Below are 22,555 nucleotides of genomic sequence, written 5' to 3' on the forward strand. Positions count from 1 at the left end.
GGAAAGTGAAATTACGTAATCTGTGTGTTTGTTACAAAATATGTTTAAGGCGATTTCTGTAACAATCGCTAAAATTAATGAGAATATAAAATATGAGTGTGTGAGCTTCTAAATTCATGTGCAACGCCTTATATAGCTCTAGATCTTGAAAAACTCATTAAAATCGAACTTGTTTCGGTCCCAAACTTCGAATCGGATTCTGAAAAAGCCCAATAGGCCCATTACGACCTACAACCTTCTGTTTTAGAATTCTCATTTTTTTTGCCCATTAACCTAGCCAATAAAAGTGCATCAATAATCTTCCCCTTTGGTGGTTACGGCAAAGCATAGCTTAATAAAACACACAAATGAAGGTAAATTCTATGAGTCAAGATGATCCTCCCCCTTTTTGCCTGAATCCATGATGTATTCGATGAAAATAAATCACCGCAACAACGCAAGTTGATGAAGAAGGAATCATCAGTAACAAGCTCGGTTAAAATAAATCACTGCAGCATACACAACTCTATGAAGAAAAACAATATCAGTGAAGAACTAGGCGGGCACATGGTGGTCGAGGCACAAGATCTCTGACGAGAACCAACGAACCACCACGGAATTAGGAAGTTGATGTGGTGACGCTAGCGCAAAAGGATGTCCGGGAGTAGCGATCGAAGGTTACAAAACCCTATAATTTGGGGGTTTTCTTTCCTGTTCCCGTCGTCTTCTTTTTTTTTTTTTTTTTTTTTTGCGTTTTCTTCTCTTTTTCTGCCTTTTCTTTTCTATTTTTTTTATAATAATACCTCAATACATTTACATAAACTTAAAATGAATAAAAAAAATAACTACCAATAGGTGTGCTAAAATAGATGACGACTTGTAACAGAGGTAAAATAAGTCTCTTACATCAATATATATTGTGTACTCATGCAGAGAGTGAGGTCCGAATGCTCACAAGTACACATCAATGATAAATTCACGAATTGACATGACAGATCCATGGTGGATCCAGTGACCTGAGAAGCTTCCAACACTTTCGTGAAACTTTTTGCAAGTTGTCGTTCTGTAGCAACATCCTCCGAACGAATATTCTTCTTAGCCACGAGCTCTTTGATGGAGTTTTCGCATATGGTAGATTTCTCGTCTTTGGTCTGGACTTTTAGAGGAGTACAAGCACCGTGATGTCGTGGATCTTTGACTCTACAAACTTTCTCCATATTAGGTCGAGGTTTTGACTTTCTCCTTCTCTCTTTCTTTTGATCATCACAAAGCTTATAATACCACGATTTTATATGATCTCTTTTTCCAAAGTAGTGAAAAATTCAAATTTTCGGTGTCATTTTCACTGATGTTGCATAAATTATTGCCACAGTTTCTGCAGCAATAGGATCTTCAAAAGGCTTTGAGCTCGCAACGAAGGTCGTTTTGGTTTTTTGCAGTTTTCCACAAATTGCAGACCTCTGTGATCACCAGTAACTTGACCTACAGAAAAAATTTCATTAAGGATAAAAGTTCCAGAGTTGAGCATTCTTACTTACATTCTTTTTCAAAATAGTGATTTCAACCTGGAGTTGGTCTTGTAGCATCTTTCCCCCATCGACTGGGAATGAGGCATTTACTTTGAGAAGTTCTTATTTTTCATTGTCAATCTTTCTTAATCGTTCATTCAAGTTGCGATTGATTTGCACAATATCATTCCACTTGCCAAATAATAGTTTGCAGGCCTCAGTGATAGAATCTATAGTAATTTATTCTGGGTCGCTGTCGAGATCTGGATCACTGTTGCAAAAATTGTCATAAACATTTTTTTAGGCAATCTGCTGAGGCACGAGTTTTGAACTTGCTTCTCTGGTGGTAAATGCTTTGAAGTTGTTGTTGTTGTTCACATCATCAGAATCTTCGTCACTCCAAGTCATTTTGTAGGATTTGCTCTTCTTCTTCTTCAAAGTGTTGGCACACTCAGCTTGAATATGCCCAAATCCGTGACATTCTCGATATTGAATTACTTTAGATAGGTTATTCTGATTAGAGGACCATTCTCCCGATTCAAACTCCTTATGGAAGTTGGAAATTTGATTATCTTGGGAAATATCTGAGGCATTGCATGCGACACTGCCTTGAGAATTTTTGTTTAGCCTCTTCAAATATGTACCGAAGTGATGGGAAGACAATATGGTATCAGACACGAACTATCGCTCTAATACCAATTGATGGGAAATAAGGTGACATCAGACACGAATAAGCGCTTTGACACCAATTATTTGGAAGTCACAAGTTGGTATCAAACACGAACAATCGCTCTTACACCAATTGTTTGGTAAACAAAAGTTGTTAGTATCGGACACGAACGATCGCTCCGTTGCCATTTGATGGGTAAATTACTTCCCTGGGGTTAATTACAGTTTCCGTGTATTGAACACGAACAATCGTTTCAATACTTCTTATTGGGTAACCAATCTCTTAACCCTTACAATATGTTTACTAGTGCGAAATAGAAGAATACACAAACAATCGCTAATATTTAACGTAAATAATAATTACTAGGATACTCAAATTATTCAATAAAAACAGGTCTAATACTTAAGATAAACACAATCAACACAAACCATAAGAAGATTTGGCAATACATACATTTTGGCTCAACTATAGACCCTCCACGCCCCTAGCTTTTGGATCTTCTTGCTTCTCTGATTCCTCGGCGGTTCCTTGCTCTTTGGATGTTCAACTCTCCAAGCGCTCGGACTTTTCGGCTACTTTTGCTCTTTGGATCTTCGGATCTCCAAGCTCTCGGACTCTTCGGCGACTCTTTGCTCTTTGGATCTTCGGATCTCCAATCTCTCGGACTCTTCGGCGACTCCTTGCTCTTTGGATCTTCGGATCTCCAAGCTTTTGGACTCCTCGATTGCTCGTCGGTTGATCGATACCACAATCTTCCAAGCTGTAATCTCCGGAAGGAAAGAGACCAAGGTGTAGGCCAACTATTTTCTCACTAATTACTCCAACAAGGTGTAGCAATAATTCTTTCTTTCTTTGGGAAGTAGTATGAACGAATTTTTCAACTCCAAGAGAAAGTAAAAAATCCAAGACCAGAGGGAGCGAGATGCACGAATTCCAAGAGTGGAATTGTGATCAGTTCAGCGATTTTTGCACTACCCCAAGCCCCCTATTTGTAATTTCATAGCTTACCCAAAATAGAATATGTATCTAATTGATTTCCTTTGATCTTATTCTAATTAATATGAGATATTTATTCTATGTATAGAACAAATCAAATATCTTCTAGATACTATAATAAATAGAATATCTAGTTCATATATGATATTTATCTATTTCTCACTTTAGAATTTATTAATCAGGTAACTGATTAATATGGAATATCTCCATGATATTCACAATAAATAACATCATTAGTATATTATTTATTTCTCACAATAAGAGATACTATTCAATAAATAGGATAGTAGATAACATCTACATGACACTCTCAATAAATAACATAATTAATACATTATTTATTTCTCACAATAAGATATACTATTCAATAAATAGGAAAAGCAGAGAATCTCTGCATGATACTCTCATAAATAATAACTACATTAAATAATCACAAAATCGGAACATATTTAATGTATATAATTTATTTCTTATTTGAGATAAGCCCCAATATAATTGGGCTTTGATCAAACAAATCCAAGGCCCACGTACCATGATATACACACCTACCACAAACCATATTGGGCCTTGTGGGCTTATTTAATTGCTCTTTTATAAGCCCATTTAAATCTAAGTGATATTCCAAAGTTACTTAAACAATTAATAACTTATTCGTAAAATACTTTATTACGAATGCGAAAGAAATTGCAACCAAGTTACAGTATTGATAGTGTAATCAATTATATAATTATTACAAGCATCTCTATCCATCTTATCAAAGCCATCTTGGGGCCTATGGACCTAGTAACTGAAGCTCCTACGAATTCGAACAAAATAGACGAAATCTCTGTTTTCTCTTATTCATTCGATTCTTCAATCTCGGCGTCACTCCACAAGAAGCGCTTTTGTTTCTTTACACGTGCGATCACATCATGGGCAGAGACTACACTATTCTTGTTACTAGAATTATATGTTACTCGATGTATATGAGCGTCGATTAATATAGTCAATACATGAGCTCAATCCTTCAGGTTCAACTCGTATCGAGAAAATTCAATTATTATGTTCTACATTTCTTGATACATATGAGCCCTAAGCATCATTGCTTCCCCATCGAAAGATTCTTTCGTACGTATGTGCTACGAAAGTATGCGCAATCAATCGGTTCTGGAATCAACTCTTAGGTGAGTGAACATTGACCTTCTTTCAAAAAGACTGGATTCCATATATGTGAATCACTTTTCGCTCAGATGATATCCCGAATTCCTAAGACAAAAGTATTTAGTCATCTTCAAGTAGCCATTACCGAATGAGTCAAAGAACCTAGTAATATAACCTAGAAGTATGTAACCACTTCAAGATTTAGATCAAATCTCACTGTGACCATCATAGTGACCCCGGTTAGTGTGTCGTAGCAGCAGGTTGTACACATACCAAATGTAGAGATCTCATTACTGTAGTTGAATCATTACTGTAGAGATCTCAACACCTTTCTGACAAGTTTATCTTTCGGTATTTGTTCTCCACGAGCAAAAGATTCATTAGCCAGATCACACAATCGCGAGTTAAATTCGCTAAATGTTTCTTCTTCAAGCATTCTCAAGTTTTTAAATTTATAGTGGTTAAAATTTGAAGACGAGTCATACGAACCTTATCAGTTCCTTCATGAACAACCTGGAGGATATCCCATGCTTCTTTGGCTACTTCACAAGTTGAGATTAACTTCAAGAGATTTGAATCCACGACGTTGAACAAGGCATTGAGAGCTTTAGAATTTTCAGTAGCTAGCTTATCTTCAGCCACAGACCCGTCTACCTTGGCTTTGGAACACTTTCTCTATTCTCATTGGTGATGGTTAGATGCAGCCATCCAGTGAGAATTTCTCTCCATGCTTTCTCATCCAAGTCCTTCATACGAGCAGAGGGAGACGACCGATGGAACCACCTTATCTAATGAAATCCATCTCAAAATAAACAGACTAGTACATAAACCCACGAATCACACTCAGCAAGATAGAGTGACCCGCTATGATGCCAATTGAAATTACGTAATCTGCGCGTTTGTTACAGAATATGTTTCAAGCAGTTTCTGTAACAATTGCTAAAATTAATGAGAATATAAAATATGAGTGTGTGAGCTTCTAAGGCCATGTGCGATGCTTTATATAGAGCTCTAGGTCTTGAAAAACTCATTAAAATCGAATTTGCTTCGCTCCCAAACTTCGAATCGGATTAGGAGATACTTGGACAAAATTATCGCACATATTGTTACAAGAGTTCATGTAACAATTTCTCCGAAAAGCCAAATAGGCTCATTACGACCTATAACCTTCAGTTTTAGAATTTTCAATTATTTTTTCCATTAACTTAGCCAATAAAAGTGCATCAACAGGAAGTAATACCCACAATCTAATATTTAATTATGTTTTGATACAAGACGTACAATTTTTGTTTAGTATATATTATGAGTACCAAATAAGCTAGTGTAATGAATTCTTTGATTAGTTTATTTAGTAGGGTATCTAATGCTATTATTTGCAATCAATTCCAAAAATTAGTAAAATTTAAGAAATATTTTACCTAATGAAGAAATTGTATCACTTTATTATTCCATATTCACCTAGCTTCAAATAACTACATTAGTTTTCATGGCAACTCTCAAAGTCCCATACACGTTAAGTACCAGTCAATATTAGTCAATTAATTCAATAAACGAGCTAGATTTTTTTTAATCCGATTCATGTTTTCAAAAAGCTTCAGTCAATATTAGTCAATCCAACGCAATGCAATCGTGACACATTTTAAATTTGCATGTGTAAAATATTCATTTCATATCTACAACGCGTTATAGTGAGTGTTTACAAATTTTTTTTATATAAATAAAGCAATATATACTTGTTAAAAAAATCACAGAATACACATACTTTACCCTTAGCATCCAAAACTATTAAAATATTTATCATGCTTGTTTTTTCTTTTTACTTGTCTGACAGGTCAGGAATTATACTTTTAAGTGAAATAGAATTCCATCATTTCAATTTGAAGCTCTTATCCAAATATTTATATGCGTTGTTTATACTTTATATTAACTTTACCGCCAATGACAAACCGTTACATAATTAAGACACGAGAGTAAACTTAAATAATTAAAATAAATATACATGTACTTTGTTGAAATGGAAAGACAACTTGGCACATTTTCTATTGGTAAAAAATTATTAAAGGTGAAAAAGCAAAATCTTATTTTAAGCTCTCAACAAACCCGTGTCTTCTAGAAAATAAAAGACAATAAAATAACAAAGCAAACCTAATCCCACATTGCAAAAGCATACCATGCATTTACAAAAGAGAGTCACTCTCGGTAGTATATATATAGCCTACAATATCATTGTTATAGCAACTCAAAAACAACACAGATACAGAAAGATATACGTGTTATCTATATTTGAAAAGCACACATATACATATTCATAAATCTCAGTACTTGATCAAAATGGCTGGACAAGACTCATTCGAGTTCATTGGGTATATATACATATATAATAATTATAAATTTTCCATAATTCTTTTTGCATGCATTTAATAATTTTGATGTATTGTTTTATTAATTATCAGTTGTGAGAAGGAAATGGAGAGGAACAATTACAGCTCATCAGATGAACTTGAAGGATCTGATGATGAAGATCAGAGGGCTCATATTGTTCAGTCATTAGTACATGAACATGGTCATCGTCCTGGTCAGAGTTGCACTGATCTTCCAGTTAAAAGACTTATTAAAGGCTTCAAGAACTTCATCCACACTCAATACAAGTAATTATAACACACACACACACACACACATACATATATATATATATATATATATATATATATATATATATATATTCCGCATAACTCAAATTATAATTTTCTTATAAAAGCCTTCAAAGTGTTTCTGTTTTAATATTTTTTTTTTTTTAACTACAGGAAGAACCCTGAAAAGTTTGATTACCTTGCTCAAACTCAAAAACCTAAGGTACTATATATCTCTATATAAACTGTTTCACTGATTATTAATTTGCACACAAATATGAATATTGTAGTTAATTAATTATACGAAAATAATGTTAAATATGTTGTGTTTCAGTTTCTGGTATTTTCATGCTCTGATTCAAGAGTGAGTCCTTCACACATTCTTGATTTTTAACTTGGAGAAGCTTTCATGGCTCAGAACATTGCAGCTTTGATTCCTTCTTTCAACAAGGTACATAATTATTAATAACGTATATATGTACAATTATCTGGGATTTGTCAACAAAATAGTAAAAAATAAGAGTCATGATTTTTCAACAATTTATAATTATCAGAAGATTATTCTATCCAATGGTCACTCTAAGTGCTTTGACTATTTTGACTAAATCTTGATTAATTAATAGCTGGCATATGTTTTACCTAATTTGCAGCTGAGATACTCGGACGTTGGATCGATAATTGAATATGCTGTCCATGAGCTTAAGGTTGGTAATTAATATTACTCTTTGTCATTGGGTAGTAATTAATAAGAAGAAAATTACAGGTGGAGAATATTCTGGTGATTGGACATAGTAAGTGTGGAGGCATAACTAGGCTTATGGCTGAAGATAAATCTGTTCCCTTGTAAGTATTATATTCGTTATATATATAATAAAATTAAGCTTTTGTATTAGTCAGCCATGTAACAAAATTTCGTATATTCATTATTGAATAAACAAGAGACATTGACCAGGAAATTATATGTTTTGCAGTGACTTCATAGATGACTGGGTCAATATTGCATTACCCGCCAAAATCAAGGTCCAATCTGAACATGGCGATTTGTCACCTGAGCAACAAATTGAGCAATGTGTTCAGGTTATTGCCGTAATTAATTTTAACATATTTTAAATTAATGTTTTATTTCTTATGTTATTGATATAAACTTAATTAATAAATTCGTTGAAAATTAAGAAAAAAATTGTACAAAATTGTCATTTGAAACTAATTGATTAACAAAATAGCAAAAGTTTTAAATTTACAGCAAAGTAATCAAAGTTATGTTGTCAAATATTTTTTGACACCAAGATTAAATATTTTGACAATTATTCTAAGTAATTTATCACTTTCAAAAATATTAATTCTAAAATTAATTTTGTTTTGAAAATTTGATTACTGTAGTACACTTTGATTATTTGACTATTTTTTTTAATTTTTAGTAAATTTTGATTATTTCGCAAATCCTTAACTTTAAATCGATTATTTAGCATCCGAAAGAAAAATAATGAGTCCAAAAAGTAATGGTACGGTATGATAAGAAGGAAACCGAAAATCAACCCAATTTTCAGATACTTTTTAAGGCATTACTAATTTGATAAATATTAATATAAATAAATAATGTGCAGGAATCTGTGAATCTGTCGCTGGAGAATTTACAAACATACCCATACGTGCAAAAGGCAATTGAAGAGGGAAAACTGGCATTGAGAGGTGGTTTCTATGACTTTGTTGACGGATCACTAAAGCTTTGGGAAATGAAGAACTCAACCCTTTCATCCTCGATTCTCATATAATTAATTGAATTGTGTGATTCTTCAAAAGTATTATTTCTTTCTGTTTTAAACTTAATCAATATCTGTGTGCTTCTCTTTTGAATAACGCTAGACAAGCTATACATCTTAAGAAAAATCTTCTTAATTTAATAGCTTTCTCTACTTGTGTGTAATATTATTTTTTTTTTATCTCATTTGCCTATGTAAACTACTTGTCGTTTGTGGTATATAGGTTTATGAAATATGAGTAAACCCTAATACATATGTGTTCTTCAAAGCCTAGTATCCGCTCCCCTTATTTGGTTTATTTTGCTGTTCGTTTGATTGCTTACAGTGTGACATTAAAAGTAATGAAAACTAAAACGACAACCTACTATAACGATGTCTTTTTGCCTCACAAATTTTATGACAACAAATCTCAAATCTAAGACATCACAAAAAATATTACGGAAAGAGCTAGAGGGGAGCTAACTTGAATTTTGTTTAGGGAGGCTGATATAAAAATTTCTTAGTAAATATAAAACAAAATCAAAGAATTTATAAATTCAACTTTTACTTACTAACTTTACATAATATAAACTAGCTAAATGTCAAGGGTAAATTTTGGAATTATATGCAAATGACAACTGACCATAGTAAATTTCTTTCTACTATGCACAAGCAAGACTACCACAAATTTAGATTTGGGGAGTTTCAGGTACTCATTTAATCTAATTTTACCTTTTCCTAGGAGTTTAAGGTGCTCTTTTAATCCAATTTTACCTCTTTGGAGTTTCAGATATTAAAACAGCTCATGTTTGCAATTCCACGGTCTGATTTAATAGAGCCCTCCAATATTACAAGGCGTATTGCTTACACTTTGCAATCTTTGTTACTTGGATGGGCTCTTGTTATTAAATGGTTTAGAGAAGAGTTTTTGCGTTCCAAGAACTATAAAATATATTATTGTTCTCTCCGTTGCTAAAGCAAAATTTAATTGAATTCAAGCATTATTTGGCTCTATTAATAGTTATTGGATTTAAGGCATTGTGGCATTGTTTTTGTGTTCGCTGAGTTGGTTTAGTCCTTAATAGCTTTTCTTTAGTTCTAAGTAAAGTTTAAAACGAGTCTGTTGTTTTACTTATGTGTCCTTGACTTACTCTGTTCAGTAAGGGTAGTTTGGTACTTTTATCTTGTTTGTATGTTTAAATTGGGTCTTCGTCCCCAATTCGAATCAATGAAGTTTTTCCAGTTTATTTTTCAAACTTCGTTATTCTTCTCCTCTGAAACTCTCTCTAGGGTTTCGATCGTATTATGGTATCAGAGCGATTCTCAGCGAATCAATCCAGATCGGAACTCTGTCAGAATCTAAAATCTTTTCCTCTCCGATTCCTTTTCTTTCATTCCTTTCGGAAAAATGTCGGGCGATGAAACTTTGATCGGAGATCTCTCTGCGAGTGGAGTTACATCTCGGAAAACTTCGATCGACGATGTCGTTGATCCTTTCTTCTTGCATCACACTGACTCACCAGGAATGGTCTTGGTTACACAGCAGATGAATGGCGAGAACTACCAATCTTGGAGCCGATCGATGAGGATGGCTCTCCAAATCAAGAACAAGCTAGGGTTCATTGATGGATCAATTCCGAAGCCTGATGATTCAAATCCCAATCATATGAATTCCTGGATGCGCAACAACAACATCGTCATCGCGTGGATTCTTAACTCCTGTTCCAAAGAAATTGCCTCGAGCGTTACTTATGGCGACTCAGCCATGGATATCTGGAAGGATCTTCAAGAGAGATATGAGCAGAGTAACGGACCTCGAATCTTTGAGCCCAGGCGAGAAATTATGAGTCTCACGCAGGATCAGATGACTGTTGGCGTTTACTACACAAAGCTGAAGATTCTTTGGGCATAATTGAACAATTACAAGCCGACGTGTACTTGCACATGTGGAGGATCAAGAGAGTTGGTCAATTTCATCCATGGGGAGTATGTCATGAAGTTCCTCATGGGACTGAATGACTCTTTCAACACTGTTCGTGGCCAAATCTTGCTCATGGATCCTCTTCCACCTATTAACAAGGTGTTCTCCATGGTGTGCCATGATGAGAAGCAGCGGTCTGTGAGTTCTGATATATCTGCACCAGAACAGTCAAATCCGATGGCAATGGCGGTCAATGACCAAAAGAAATCCAACAAAAGGGATAAGCTGGTGTGTACACACTGCAAGATGACATGACACACTGTAGACAAGTGCTACAAGCTCCATGGATTCCCTCCTGGTTACAAGCCAAAGCCAAGAAATCATGCAAATCTGGCTGAAGGAACTCCCAGCGTTCAAGATGACAAACCAGAGATCAAGACCAGCTCAACACAGGCTTTGACCAACGACCAGATTCACCAGATCATAAGCATGCTTTCCAACCAGCTCATGAGTCCAATGAATCCTGAAGGTCATACCAACATCAACCTGGCATCTGCCAATCCAGGTTTATGCTGTCTAAATACAGATTCAGATTGTGTCTCTAATTTTAGCACTTGTTGGATTCTTGATTCTGGAACATCTAGGCATATTTGCACTAATAAATCTCTTCTTCACAATATTAGGAAGTTGTATAACTCTACTGTTACATTACCTAATCACTCTGTTATACCAGTTTTTTATTGTGGAGATATCTTCATCAGTAAAGATCTTGTGCTCAAGGATGTCCTTTTTCTCCCTGACTTTAAATTTAATTTAATGTCAGTACATTGCTTGACACAAGATCCATCCATTACTGTTTCTTTTACACAAAACTGGGTTGATATACAGGATATGAAGAATGGGAAGATGATTGGCAAGGGTAGAGCACAAGATGGGCTTTATGTGCTTGTAGAAGAGCATTCATGCCCCATCAATGTCATATATGCGCACACTTGGCACCATAGGCTTGGCCACTTATCTTTTAAACGTCTAGAATCTATTAAGCATAAACTGTGTTACATACCTAGCAATAAGAATGATCTGTGTTACATTTGTTCCCTTGCTAAACAAAGAAGGTTGCATTTTCAGAATAACAATAAGCTTTCTGCTGGCATGTTTGATCTTGTTCATTGTGATATATGGGGACCATACTCTGTCATTTCTTATAATGGTTTTCGTTTTTTCCTTACCCTTGTTGATGATTGCAGTAGATTTTGTTGGATTTATCTCATGAAAAATAAGTCTGACGTCCACAAGATTATCCCGCGTTTTTGCTCTATGATCAATAACCACTTCTCTTGCACTATCAAACACTTCACGTCTGATAAAGCCAAATAACTCATTTTTTCTGATTTTTTCTCGAAAATAGGGATTCTACATCAATTCTCCTGTGTTGAAACTCCACAACAAAACTCTGTTGTGGAGCGGAAACATCAACACTTATTGAATGTGGTTAGATCTCTGTATTTTCAATCTCAGATTCCTATTGCTTATTGGACTGATTTTGTCATGACAGCCGTGTATCTCATTAACAGAACACTTACCCCTCTCTTATCTCATAAATGTCCTTATGAAGTTTTGTTCAAAAAGGAGGTAGATTACAGTTTTTTAAGAGTTTTTGGATGCTTGACCTTTGCTTCCACTTTGCAGGCTCATCGTACTAAGTTCCAACCAAGGGCAAGAAAGTGTGTTTTCCTCGGATACACACCTGGTATTAAGGGATATAAATTGCTTGATTTAACCACTCGTGATATTTTTATTTCTCGAGATGTGATCTTTCATGAGAAAATTTTTCCCTTCCATAATATTAAATCTAATTTTGCCCCTATTGATCCTTTTCCGGATATAGTCTTTCCTCTTCCTGATCTTCATGTATCAGACACTATGCAAAAGAATCATGTTCAGGGCGTTAGAGATGAGCTTCTTCCAAGCAATGATAACACTCCAAGCCAGAGTATGGACTCGGGAACTACAGATCAACATCTGGCTGACGCAGTCCCTGATAAGCCTGTTGATGTCATTATACCATCCAGACGGTCAACATGCCTAGAGCACCTCCCACACGGCTAAGTGACTATCATTGCAACATCACATGTGGAACATCAGGTGTTAAAGCTCCATCTTTACATCACATATCTAAGTATTGTACATATAACAATTTGTCTGCCCACTTTCAACACTTTGTTTTGTCTGTTTCTAGTCACTACCAGCCTCAATATTACCATCAAGCATGTAAACATGCAAATTGGAGAGAGGCAATGGCAGCAGAACTTAAAGCTATGGAAGACAATAGAACTTGGTCAATTGTTGATCTACCAAGTGATAAAACCCCTATTGGTTGCAGATGAGTTTATACCAACAAGTTTAATGCAGATGGATCTCTTGCTCGTAACAAAGCACGCTTAGTGGCAAAAGGTTATAACCAGGTAGAAGGAGTCAATTTCGTTGACACCTTCTCCCCGGTAGCAAAATTAACCACTATCAAAGTGTTGTTGGCTTTGTCTGCTTCACATAACTGGTTTCTTGCACAATTAGATATAAATAATGCTTTTTTGAACGGTGAACTTTTTGAAGAAGTTTATATGACCTTGCCTTTAGGTTATGATATTCAGGGGGAGCAAGGGAAAGGAATTGCCAAGAAGGTCTGCAAGCTTCATAAGTCGATCTATGGACTTAAGCAGGCTTCCCGGGAATGGAATATCACCTTCACACAGGTGATTATTTCTTTTGGTTTCACTCAGTCCAGGTGTGATTACTCCTTATTCACACGTGGTTCTAAAGACAGCTTGGTTATTATACTGCTATATGTAGATGATATCATTATTGCAGCACCAAGCCTTGTTGCTATAGATGAGACTAAAACTTTTTTGCATTCAAAGTTCAAATTGAGGGACTTAGGTCCTCTGAAATTCTTTCTTGGAATGGAAATTGCGAAGTCTGGTCTTGGCATTGCGAAGTCTGGTCTTGGCATATTAAGGGAAGTCCAGGACAAGGTTTACTGTTTTCAGCACAGTCGTCTACACAATTAAGAGACTTCTCTGATGCTAATTGGGGTTGATGCTTGGATACTAGAAGGTCTGTGTCTGGATATTGCGTGTTTATCGGGGACTCCCTGGTCGCGTGGAAGTCAAAGAAGAAAAGCACACTTTCCAGGTCTTCGACTGAAGCAGAATACAGAGCCCCGGCGGCGGCGACTAGTGAGCTTGTGTGGTTGCAACAACTGTTGAAGGATCTTCAGGTCACTATGACTGGTCCACCAGTTTTTTTTTGTGACAACCAAGCAGCTGTGTATATAGCTTCGAACCCTGCCTTTCACGAACGGACGAAGCATATAGAAATCGATCTCTACTTTGTCCGGGACCATGTGCAGCGCGGTGATGTGAAGCTTTTACCAGTCCGTTTTCAACACCAACTAGCTGATATTTTTACGAAGCCTCTTCCAGCTCCGGCGTTGAAGTCTATTCCATCCAAGCTGACTCTCATGGATATATTTCGTCCAGCTTGAGGGGGAGTATTGGATTTAAGGCATTGTGGCGTTGTTTTTGTGTTCGCTGAGTTGGTTTAGTCCTTAATAGTTTTTCTTTAGTTCTAAGTAAAGTTTAAAACGAGTCTGTTGTTTTACTTTTGTGTCCTTGACTTACTCTGTTCAGTAAGGGTAGTTTGGTACTTTTATCTTGTTTGTATGTTTAAATTGGGTCTTCGTCCCCAATTCGAATCAATGAAGTTTTTCGAGTTTATTTTTCAAACTTCGTTCTTCTTCTCCTCTGAATCTCTCTCTAGGGTTTCGATCGTATTAACAGTGAATATCATGCGAATTTCTTGGATTCTTTTTTTTTTTTTTATCTTAAACCGAACTTTAAGACTAGTGTTATGTGCCCTGTGCAACTAAGTTTGGGTATTTAAGATTTACGCGATTGATTTTATTCGATTTAGAGTTTGTTAGTCAGGGAGTTGGAATTTTATAAAACAAAATGGAATCACATACCATCGGAAGTTCTTTGGCTGTGAAAATCCCAAAACATAGAGTTTTTGCTGCCCATTTACAAATCTTATGAGCAAGCAAGTTACATGTTCTTGAAATATACATTAATTTGAAATCTGAAAAACAAGAAAAAAAAAAGAAAAAAAAGAAGCGGAATCGATTTTTAAAGCCCATTCACTAGACTCATTTCTCTTGTCTGCACAGAAAGCAACCCGGGTTTAGGTATTGAAAAATTTTAGAAAAATTAATTCTCTCTCGTAAGGAGACAATTCTATAGAACTTTACAATGAAATAATTTCCACCTCCTATGGAGTATCGCTCTGCAGATCGATTTTCATGAGATTAGACATAATTCGAAATTCCCCAGCTTAATCATAATCGATAGATCACTTAGTCAAAATCCTTATATGTTTAAAATATAGTGTACAAATGTCAAGATGTCATCCGAGATAACCGAATGACAACAACTTAAACGAAGAGTTCGATGAATGTAAGTTTAACTATATATGATTTTTTATTCGATTATTTAAAAACCTAATTTTTATAATTTATTAGTTCAATTTAATATAATTAGTCCCCTGTAGAATTAAATTCAATTTTCTAACTTTTTCAATTTTATTTCGGAAATAAAATTAGTGTTTTTTTATTATAAATTTTCAACTTTAAACTTCAGTTTGTTATATGAATATCTTTATAAATTCAATTTTACATTTTAAAATTTTAATAATTATTCAGAATACTTGATTTATAAACATTACGTACCTATTCAAATTAATTTTTATTCATAAGTCATAATTATAATTTATAAACCACACAATTAATCCGTTAAACTATCAATTTATTGCACAGTTATCCATCAATCCTTAAGTAGGCTGACAGTTTATCGGTCCTGACCTTCACGCACAAAAAATGATCATATAATACAAAAAAAGGGAAAATGACACATATATACCTTGTGTTTTAGTGAAATGTCGAATTTAACCTTTGGTTTTATAAAATGTCGAGATCATACCATCTGTTTAACTAAAATGACGAAATTATACCATGAAATAGACAACAGTGCCACAAATCTTCTTTTTATTGACTTTTCATTGACTTTGACTATAATATTTATATGTAAACACCAATTATCTTTAATCATTCGCGTCATGTATGTAATTTATTTAAAAACAAAAAAATAAACAACAATCTCTTAATCGTGAAGAACGCAAAAAGAGGCAAAAGAGTAAAAATAGACAGTTGATAGTCATCAAAATTACAGATTCGAACAGAGAACCCATGATTCAGAGTTGCAATTCAAACACAGAGTGAAGTCATCTCTTGGGAGATATGAATTTTATTATTTAATTTCAATTTAAGGCTATTTTTATTTCAAAATTGAAAATTTGAAAGTTAGGATACTGTTTTGGATTTGATTCTATTTTTATTATACAAGAGTTAATATCAATGAAATGGAGATTTGTGACACTATTATCCATTTCAGAGTATAATTTTGTCATTTTAATTAAACAGAAGGTATGATCTCAACATTTTTGAAAACCAAAGGTTAAAGTCGACATTTCACTAAAACACATGGTATAAATGTGTTATTTTCCCAAACAAAATAAACTTTACTAACATAAAAAATCACTACTACAAATGTTGGATTATACAACCCACTTTCTACAACGCTTAACATAAGCGTTGTAGAAACTAGGGATTCTACAACGCGTTACATAAGCGTTGTAGAATCTAGGTGTTTCTACAACGCTTTTGGATAAGCGTTGTAGAATCTGATGGTTTCTACAACGCTTATAGCTAAGCGTTGTAGAAACTTAGTGATTCTACAACGCTTGTGTAAAGCGTTGTAGAAGTACATAAATTTCAGATTTCCCACAACGTTTACACTATCCGTTGTAGAATCGTCGCCGCGGCACCACGTGATTTATGCCGCGGCGAAACCTTTCTACAACGCAAGGTAAAAGCGTTGTAGAAGGATGGACCTCGCCGCGGCACGATTTCAATGTCGCCGCGGCGACTCTTTCTACAACGCTTTTTTAAAGCGTTGTAGAATCCATTCGCCGCGGCGATAGTCATCTCTCGCCGCGGCGACATTATCTCGCTGCGGCTAGAAAAATTCATCGCCGCGGCGAGAAGGATACCGTGGAAAAGCAGTTTCTTATGAAACCGCCTCGCCGCGGCGATGAAGGAATCCCGCCGCGGCGAGATGATCCTACAACGGTTATAAAATCCATTGTAGGACCTTCTCGCCGCGGCGAAGATATATTCTCGCCGCGGCGAGAGTTTTTAGGTTTTCCCTATATAAGCCCATTTTAAGTTTTTTTCCTCATTCTCCTCAAAATACAAACGCGAGACAACCATTTCGGCCGATTCTGTCCTGATTTTTTCTTCCAAATTCCCTCGCCACGTCCTCGCCGCCCCGATTTCTCGCCGTCGCCTTGTCCTCGCCGTCTCGCTCGCCACGTCCTCGCCGCCCCACTCTCTCGCGCCTCTCTCTCTCTCTCGCCGCCTCTCACTCTCTCTTTAACATTGTAAGGTATGATTTTCTAAGTTTTAAGGTGGTTATTGATTTAATTTCGTGTGGTTGATATGGATTTCGTGTTTTTGAATATGGATTTCATGTTATTTCCCCGAGTTGCATGTTGTGGTTATTGATTTAACAAAATTAGGGTTATTGATTTAAGGTGGTTATTGATTTAACAAAATTAGGGGTTTTTATTTTATTTTCTTTGTTTAGAACACAAAATTAGGTTTTTGTTTGACATATTATGAATGAATTTGAGTTAGAATTTGTGTTAGAATGAATTTGAGTTAGAATGAATTTGAGTTAGAATTTGTGTTAGAATGAATTTGAGTTAGATTGCAATATCCGGATAGTGTTTGACATATTGTGACATCGGTTAGTATTTAAAATGGTTATATTGATTAATGTTGATAATGAATTGTTTATGAATTTCTCAATTGTTGGGATTGTTTATGAATTTCTGATTATTGGAATTGTTTATGAATTTGATATTGTTATGTTTAAATGAAGTTGGAATTGATATAGAATTTGTGATTGTTGTGACATTGTTAGTATTTAAAATGGTTATGTTGATTGTAGATGTCGAGATTGAATTTTTTATGATTATGCTTTGTGAAGGTGAAAAATGGTTCGAACAAAAAATCCGGCGGGCGCCACGGCTCCGAGCACTACTACTACTACTACTTTTGATTATGATTATGCTTTGTCGAGATTGAATTTGTGATTGTTGTGACATTATGTTTTGAATTTTGTATATTAGATTCCATGTCGTCCACTACTACTACTTCTAGCGGTAGTGGTAAAAGAAAAATTAGAAGACAACTAGCGCTAAACTCCGATGAACAAGGAAAACGAAGAAACACTCTTATGGGTCGGGTTAATAAGGCTAAAACACTTGGTAAAAAAATCTCGGTATAATTTGATGATATAGGGCAACCAATGGGTAAAGAGGGTGATGAGTTGTCGAGTTACTTTGGCGTGTTAGCAAGAGAACACGTTCCACTTTCGATGCGTGATTGGAGATGTAAAGAGAACGCCCAAATTAAAGAACGGATTTGGAACGAAATGCAAGAAGGATTTACGATTCCTATCGAACAAAAACACGATTGCCTTATGAGATTCGGAGAAGCGGCAAGGTTATTTCGTCATGAGATATACAACGATCTACTCAAAAACATCATCAACGAACCAATCGCCTTAAAGAGACCGGCTTGTATTTTGAAATTCTATACAAGTATCACCGAAGAAGATTGGATAGCATTTGTTGAGTATAGATGAACCGAAATGTTCAAACAAACATCGCAACATGGGAAATCAAATATCGGAAAAAGTGTGTACAAATCTCGAACGGGCCGAAATGGATATCGAAAGCTTGATCAAGAAAATGTTAGATTCATTTTTTCTTTTAGTTATTCCAAATGTTGCAATTATTTTTTAATTTATTACATAATTACTTCTTACTAGCATGACGAAACGGGGGAATGGCCTACGAAAGAGGAACTTTGGATTGACTCGCGAATGAAAGACGTAGATAACTACAAGGATGAGAAAGACAAATTGATGGGAGAAAAAATCGTAAGTTCTTTACCTTTGTTATAACAATTAACCTTGTAACTTTATTTTCAAATAATTTTATGTGTAGAAAACGTTATCACAACAAGCAACGCAAGGGACATGGGTGCCGGAATCGGGAAAGAGCATTTTGCAAGAAGCTTTGGGAACGTCGCGAGTTTGCGGTCAATCCAAACACATGTCGCGTTTTAAGTACTTTGTTCCTCCAACGCCCAACGAAGAAGTAATTAAGATGCGTCGGGAAATGAGCGAGTTAAAGTCTTTGGTGATGAAGACATTCGGGGGAAATGGTAGCATTAATGTCAGAGATGCTAATGTCGAGTCGCCTAGTGTCGAGCGTGTGGAAGAGAATCTCAAAGCGAAGCTTGTTGATGATGAAGAGATGGCAAATTTTGAAGAACACGTCAATGAAGCGGTCTCTTTAGGTATGTTTAATTTTTTTTTTTTATCTATTTATTAATAAAGATAAATGGTATTAAGTTATTGATAATATTCTTGATTCGCTTAGAACACGACGATGTTGATGATCGTCCGAAGATCGATCCTATCATTGTTGATGATCGTCCGAAGATCGATCCTATTGTTGTGGAAAAACCCAATAGTGTTCGTGCTTGTTGCTCATTGAATCCAACCACCCCGGTGACACCGACTTCGGATGAAAGAGTCGAGTGTCTTCTTTTCAGAGATGATGTTGTGAAAGGAGGCATGATTCATGTTGCAAATGGGCGAGCATACGTAAATGGGAGCGTAGTTCACTCTTTACCTTTGGAGGAAGGAAATGTACGTGTGACCGTTTTGGGGGTTTTGATTAAAAAAGCAAAATTGCCAATTCCCACCGAAGAAGCTCAAACCATTGAAGATGCCATAGGAGGATTTGTCTCGTGGCCGAAGAGATTGATCGAAATGGACACGGGAATAGAGAGTCGCGGTCCGGTTGTCAAACAACTCTCAAAGCTCGGTTTTGAGAGTGAACCTAGCATCGATGATGCTAAGAAGATTCCGTACAAGGTGATTAATCCAAAGTTTTGATTGCTCGCTCAACATGCCAACAAAGTAATGTTACCGGAAGGGGATGTGATTATGGTCAATGTTAGTCCAAGTCTCGCGGCTATCCCGATTCCGGTGTCATTTGAAGATGTTTCCGACTTTTTGCAATACTTGGAAATTGGCGCGGGGAGCATAACGGTTTATATGGAGTAAGTGCTTTCTTTATATGCGTTTTTAATATAAATATTCAATATTTAGTGTTTTGATCAACCAAATACTTGTTTGTCATAGCTATCTACGCTCGAGGCTAGAAAAGGCGAAGAAGAGTTGAGACTATTGTTTTATAAATCCGGGCTTAAGTTCGTACATCGCAAACAACGACGAGGACGCTTATTTGTCAAAACGAGTCAAGGACGTTGGAAACATGGTACGAAAATGCAAATTTGGTGAACTAGCTTTGATGCCGTACAATAAAGGTGCGCATTGGATACTCGTTGTCCTCGACTCTTGGAGAGATAGTGCTATGTTCTTCGACCCGTTAAGAAATAAAATTCCAATCGATTTAACTCGATTGATAAAAAGGTAATATTTTGATTTTTTAAACTATTTTTATTATAAATCATTGTAGAGGTTTTTTCTCTTATGATTTCCGTGTTATAGGGTTTTTGTGGATTTCAAGCTCGAGCACCAAAACGCCCATAATAACGGACAATCAACGTACATCCAGGCTTGGAACGCTCCGAGACAAACCGGAAACATGGAATGCGGGTATTTTGTGATTTCTTATATGCGCGATATAGTCGTAGGAGGTGTAGGAAAATTAGAAAGTAAGAAACACTATACAAAGGAGGATTTAGAGAGAGTTAGGGAAGAATGGGTAACTTATGTACAAACATTTATAATTGTGATGATTAGTTAGTTTTTATATTCAATTTTGGATTGGTTTTAGATGTAAATATTTCTTTTGAATGTTTTGAAGATGTAGATATTATTTTTTGGATTGAAGGTTATTTCAGGTGCCATATTTTTTACAACGGGTTTTAGTACGTGTAAAAAATGATTTCAGGTTCAAAAAGAAGCCTCTCGCCGCGGCGACTTAGACATTTCGCCGCGGCGTATAACGTTTTCCGCGGCGCAAAATAAGAGTCGCCGCGGCAAAAAAGATACCGAGAGCACATTATTTATAAATCCAAACCTCGCCGCGGCGATGTTTTGGTTTCGCCGCGGCGATGTACGCCACGCCGCGGCTAACCTAAAACGTCGCCGCGGCGGGTTTTTAAAAAAATAATCAGAAACCTTCTACAACGGATGTCGATCCGTTGTAGAAACCCCTCGCCGCGGCGCAGAGCATACGTCGCCGCGACTAACATCTCGCCGCGGCGAAGTATAATTTTAGCCGCGGCGACAGGATTCTACAACGGAATGAAATCCGTTGTAGAATGTTGTTACCGTGGCGCAGAACATACATCGTCGCGGCACACAACTCGCCGCGGCGAAGTAGAATTCCCGCCGCGGCGACATGATTCTACAACGGATATTTATAAATATCCGTTGTAGAATATCTCGCCGCGGCGAGAATTATACTTCACCGCGGCGAGGTGTTTGAAATTTTTTGAAAATTACACAATGGATTCATACCGTTGTAGAAACTTCTACAACGCTTAAATATCCGTTGTAGAAGCTTAGTTTCTACAACGGATAATTAAGCGTTGTAGAAAGCTCTTGAATTCTACAACGGATTTTTAAGCGTTATATAGAAGCGCTTCTACAACGGATTTTTAAGCGTTGTAGAATCATTCTATAATTTTTTTTAAGCGTTGTAGAATCCTAGTTTTGTAGTAGTGAAATACCCTTCACGAAAAAAAAACATAAAAAGTATATATAACTAACCAATGTGAAAGAATAACAACGTTTCATCTCAAAATTAATTGATAATGAGGTAAATAACTGATGACAAGTTTATAAATCTATTCTTTTCTAACAACCAAAAGTCTAGACTATGCTTATTAAGTTTCGATAATCAAGAAACTTTAAAAAGCACTTGACCCAATCACCTTATAATTCCGTACGTATTTCACATTCGTCCAAAATTGACCTCAAAAAGTACTAAGGGCTTTCCATGGCAATTCTCAAATTCCCACGTTTGTTATCTCACCTCTTTTTGAATCCGATTAATAATAGTAAATTCACCGCAATGTAATCGTGACATAAATTTGCATGTGCTAAATATTCATATACAGAACGCGTTTGTACTTGGGATTGTGTGTCTCTATATATACATCTTATATAAAATTAAATTGAATTAAAGCAAGATATTCCTTAATATAGAAATGGCTACGGTATAAAGCAGGCTCTATCTATAATAATATGGCCTCCAAAATTGTTGCAATGTTTTCTCATGCTTTTTACTTCTTTATTTGTCTGACTAGTTAAGCACTATACTTTTTGGTGAATTAAGAACTCCAAATTATATTTTTCATGTGATGAAATTCTTACAGACTTAATGCGCTGTTTGACAAATCCTTTATACAATTAAGAAACTTAAAACCTAAATAAAAATCAATATGCACGACTTTAGTTGAAACTTTAAAGACCACTTCCTTCCACTTATACATTTTTTTTATCGCAAAAAATGATCAAAAAGTGAAAAAGCAAATTCTTATTTTAATTGCTCAACTAACCCGTGTTTTATAAAAATAATGATAATAATAATTCCACAACTAACCCTCCTAGCGTATATATATAGCCTGCAATATGATTGTTGTATACCAATCAAAAGCACAGCTTAAGATAATATATATACTTGATATAGATATATTCAAAAGCATACATACATATTTATAATCTTCGTAATTAATATTCCAATTC

The 22,555-nt window shown here is 35.6% G+C and overlaps 2 protein-coding genes across 2 annotated transcripts; both read left to right on the top strand.

Moving 5' to 3' along the window:
• The first annotated feature begins 6,535 nt into the window (after nucleotides 1-6,535).
• On the top strand, nucleotides 6,536-8,836 carry LOC149383623 (beta carbonic anhydrase 2, chloroplastic-like). The gene is made up of 8 exons (XM_089628900.1): nucleotides 6,536-6,656; nucleotides 6,747-6,941; nucleotides 7,098-7,146; nucleotides 7,258-7,374; nucleotides 7,574-7,627; nucleotides 7,687-7,766; nucleotides 7,895-8,000; nucleotides 8,528-8,836. Exons 4-8 carry the CDS (start codon nucleotides 7,333-7,335, stop codon nucleotides 8,693-8,695), a joined length of 450 nt encoding a protein of 149 aa, XP_089485026.1. The 5' UTR covers nucleotides 6,536-6,656; nucleotides 6,747-6,941; nucleotides 7,098-7,146; nucleotides 7,258-7,332; the 3' UTR covers nucleotides 8,696-8,836.
• A 1,234-nt stretch (nucleotides 8,837-10,070) lies between these two features.
• Nucleotides 10,071-10,574, top strand: LOC149383624 (uncharacterized). The gene has a single exon (XM_089627856.1). It carries the CDS (start codon nucleotides 10,071-10,073, stop codon nucleotides 10,572-10,574), a length of 504 nt encoding a protein of 167 aa, XP_089483982.1.
• The last annotated feature ends 11,981 nt before the right edge of the window (nucleotides 10,575-22,555 follow it).

This window comes from Urtica dioica, chromosome 10 (genome assembly GCF_054948205.1).
Source record: "Urtica dioica subsp. dioica isolate 48M chromosome 10, U.dioica_male_clone48M_v1_H2, whole genome shotgun sequence".
NCBI lineage: Eukaryota > Viridiplantae > Streptophyta > Magnoliopsida > Rosales > Urticaceae > Urtica > Urtica dioica.

What these genes read in the sequence shown, in the direction of transcription:
- LOC149383623 (XM_089628900.1), top strand. Translation starts at nt 7,333, where the DNA reads ATGGCTCAGAACATTGCAGCTTTGATTCCTTCTTTCAACAAG. An exon ending in TGATTCCTTCTTTCAACAAG is followed by an intron (nt 7,375 to 7,573) that starts GTACATAATTAT and finishes CCTAATTTGCAG; the next exon opens with CTGAGATACTCGGACGTTGG. An exon ending in ATGCTGTCCATGAGCTTAAG is followed by an intron (nt 7,628 to 7,686) that starts GTTGGTAATTAA and finishes AGAAAATTACAG; the next exon opens with GTGGAGAATATTCTGGTGAT.
- LOC149383624 (XM_089627856.1), top strand. Translation starts at nt 10,071, where the DNA reads ATGTCGGGCGATGAAACTTTGATCGGAGATCTCTCTGCGAGTGGAGTT.